Raw genomic sequence first — 3,603 nt, 5'->3', positions numbered from 1 at the left:
TAAGGTTGTAATATAAACCTCATATATGATAACTTATGTATTATAACCTTATCTATGATATCATATATATGTATTATAAGATTATCATATAACCCTGGTTGTAAGGTTGTGATACATAAGGTTATGACACATGACTTTACCATATATAACGTGATTGTATATGAGATTATACCATATAAGGTTATAATACATAAGGTTACCACATATAAGATTATCATATATGAGGTTATAACATATAAAGTGATAGCCTTATAATGAAGTTATCATCTATAAGGTTATTATATAGTGCTATCATATATAATGTGCTATAATCTTATAGATGATAACCTTATAGATGATGACCTTATAGATGATTGATAACCTTATAGATGCTGACCTTATAGATGATTGATGACCTTATAGATGGTGACCTTATAGATGATTGATAACCTTATAGATGATTGATAACCTTATAGATGATTGATAACCTTATAGATGATTGATAACCTTATAGATGCTGACCTTATAGATGCTGACATAAGGTTATCACCTATAAGGTGATTGCATATAAGGGAAGCTTCAGGGGGGAGCATGGGATGGCAGCAGGGGGGATATATAGGGTACGGATCAGGTGCAGGGATGGTCAGGAAGGAGCAGGGAGAGGACACAAGGACCATAGAGGGGGAACAGGAATAAAGGGGCATGGGGGGCAATATATAGGGTGTGTGTGATGTAGGGGGTGTATGATATGGGGGTGTATGATATGGGGGGTACCTTGGTGGCCCCCCAAGTCTCATTCCCAATCTCCTCAGCCAGTTTCTCATCGTCGGTGATGAGGAAGTTGTCAAAGATGGTCCCGGATTTCACCTATAAAAGAGGGGGGAAAAGTGGGGTTTTGGGGGGGTTTTCTATAGGGTTGGGGGGGTTCTCTATGGGGCTGGAGGTGGGGGTCCCACCTGCCAGAGGTCGAGGCCAATGACACCGAAGCTGTCGTAGGCGTAGAGCAAGGGGTCGGGGCTGTAGTCGGGGTTGTCGATCTCGGGGTGCACCCATTTGCCCTTGTAGTCGGGGTTGTCGATCTGCCGCGGCCGCCACTCGCCCTAGGGGGGGAATGGGGGGGTCAGAGCACCCCAAAATGCACCCAAAGCACCCATAAAGCACCCAAAGCACCCCCAAAAGCGCCCTAAAATGCACCCAAACCGCCCCATAAAGCACTCAAACCGCCCCCAAAACGCACCCAAACCCCCAAAAAGGACCCCAAAAAGGACCCCAAAAAGGACCCCAAAAAGGACCCCAAAAAGGACCCCAAAAAGGACCCCAAAACGCTCCCAACCACCCCATAAAGCACCCCAAACCACCTCAAACCCCCCATAAAGAGCCCAAACCACCCCAAAAAGCACCCCAAACCACCCCAAAATGCACCCCAAACCACCTCAAACCCCCCATAAAGAGCCCAAACCACCCCAAAAAGCACCCCAAACCACCCCATAAAGCACCCAAACCACCCCAAAAGCGCCCTGAAGCACCCCATAAAGCACCCAAAATGCCCCCAAAAGCATCCAAAGCACACCCAAAAGCACCCCAAACCGCCCCATAAAGCACCCAAAACACACCCAAACCACCTCAAAAGCGCCCCAAAACGCACCCAAACCACCCCAAACTGCCCCAATAAAGTGCCCAAAACGCCCCCAAAAGCACCCCAAACCACCCCATAAAGCACCCCAAAACGCACCCAAACCACCCCATAAAGCACCCAAACCACCACAAAAAGCACCCCAAAACACACCCAAACAGCCCCAAAAGCGCCCCAAAACACACCCAAACCACCCCAAAAAGCAACCCAAAACGCCCCCAAAAGCACCCCAAAACGCACCCAAACCGCCCCAAAAGCACGCAAACCACCCCAAACTGCCCCATAAAGTATGCAAACCACCCCCAAAAGTGCCCCAAAACGCACCCAAACCACCCCAAAAGCACCCCAAAATGCCCCCAAACCGCCCCAAAAGCGCCCAAAATGCCCCCAAAAGCACCCCAAAACCCAAACCACCCAAAACCGCCCCAAAAGTGGCCCAAAACACATCCAAACCACTCCATAAAGCACCAAAAGCACCCCAAACCGCTCCAAAAAGCGCCCCAAAGCACCCAAACCACCCCCAAACCGTCCCATTAAGCACCCAAACCACCCCAAAAGCACCCCAAAACACACCCAAACCGCCCCCATAAAGCACCCCAAAACGCACCCAAAGCACCCCAAAACACACCCAAACTGTCCCATAAAGCACCCAAACCGCCCCATAACGCGCCCCAAAATACACCCAAACCGCCCCATAAAGCACCCAAAGCACCCCAAAACGCACTCCAAACCACTTCCAAAAGCACCCAAAGCACCCCCAAAAGCACCCCAAAACGCACCCAAACCACCCCAAAAGCGCCCCAAAATGCACCCAAACCACCCCAAAATGCACTCAAACCGCCCCAAAAGTGCCAAAAACACCCCAAAAAGCAACCCAAAATGCCCCCAAAAGCACCCCAAAACACACCCAAACCACCCCAAAAAGCAACCCAAAACACACCCAAGCCACCCCAAAATGCACTCAAACCACCCCAAAAGCGCCAAAAACACCCCAAAAAGCACCCAAAATGCCCCCAAAAGCACCCCAAAACGCACCCAAACCACCCCAAACCACCCCAAAAAGCAACCCAAAACACACCCAAAGCACCCCAAAATGCATTCAAACCGCCCCAAAAGCGCCAAAAACACCCCAAAAAGCAACCCAAATGCCCCCAAAAGCACCCCAAAACACACCCAGATCACCCCATAAAGCACCCAAACCACCCATAAAGCACCCAAACCACCCCATAAAGAGCCCAAACCACCCATAAAGCACCCAAAGCACCCCATAAAGCGCCCAAAGCACCCAAAACGCACCCAAAGCACCCCATAAAGAGCCCAGAGCACCCCATAAAGAGCCCAAACCACCCCAAAAGCACCCAAAGCACCCCATAAAGCACCCAAAGCACCCCAAAACGCACCCAGAGCACCCCATAAAGAGCCCAGAGCACCCCATAAAGAGCCCAAACCACCCCAAAAGCACCCAAAGCACCCCATAAAGAGCCCAAACCACCCCAAAAGCACCCAAAGCACCCCATAAAGAGCCCAAACCACCCCAAAAGCACCCAAAGCACCCCATAAAGCACCCAGAGCACCCCAAAAGCGCCCAGAGCACCCCCACCTTGTACTCCGGGTTCTGGATGACGGGGGGCTCCCACTCCCCATCCATTTCCTCGTCCCAGTCCTCCGGCTTCTTGGCATCGGGGTCCGGGATGTGCTCGGGTTTATCCCAGTCCTGCAGGGAACGGGGGGGTCAGGGCAGGGCCGGAACCCCCACACCCCATAGACACTGCCAGGGACCCCCCCAGTGCCCCCAAAGCACCCCAAGCACCCCACAGACACCCTCAGCCCCCCCAAAGCCCCTAAACCCCCCCCAAAACCACCAGCCCCCCTCAGGACCCCATAGACACCCTCAGCCCCACCCCAAACCACCCTTAAGACCCCATAGACACCTTCAACCACCCCAAAACCCCTAACCCCCCCCAATACCCCTAACCCCCCCTCAAGACCCC

The 3,603-nt window shown here is 51.7% G+C and overlaps 1 protein-coding gene across 1 annotated transcript; it reads right to left on the bottom strand.

Moving 5' to 3' along the window:
- Window positions 1-753: 753 nt before the first annotated feature.
- On the bottom strand, window positions 754-3,330 carry LOC130601880 (calreticulin-like; the record flags this gene model as incomplete). Its single annotated transcript, XM_057414265.1, has 3 exons — window positions 3,213-3,330; window positions 936-1,079; window positions 754-846 (listed from the first exon to the last, which is right to left on the bottom strand). Coding segments are annotated over exons 1-3 (285 nt in total), but the record flags the coding sequence as incomplete, so codon positions are not given.
- Between the last annotated feature and the right edge of the window lie 273 nt (window positions 3,331-3,603).

Source organism: Pezoporus wallicus, unplaced genomic scaffold (genome assembly GCF_028554395.1).
Source record: "Pezoporus wallicus isolate ANWC-B61680 ecotype Strahan unplaced genomic scaffold, APGP_CSIRO_Pwel_v1 contig_11890, whole genome shotgun sequence".
Taxonomy (NCBI): Eukaryota; Metazoa; Chordata; class Aves; order Psittaciformes; family Psittacidae; genus Pezoporus; species Pezoporus wallicus.
The sequence above is the reverse complement of the archived record's forward strand: the minus strand, read 5'-3'. Positions and strand labels throughout refer to the sequence as shown.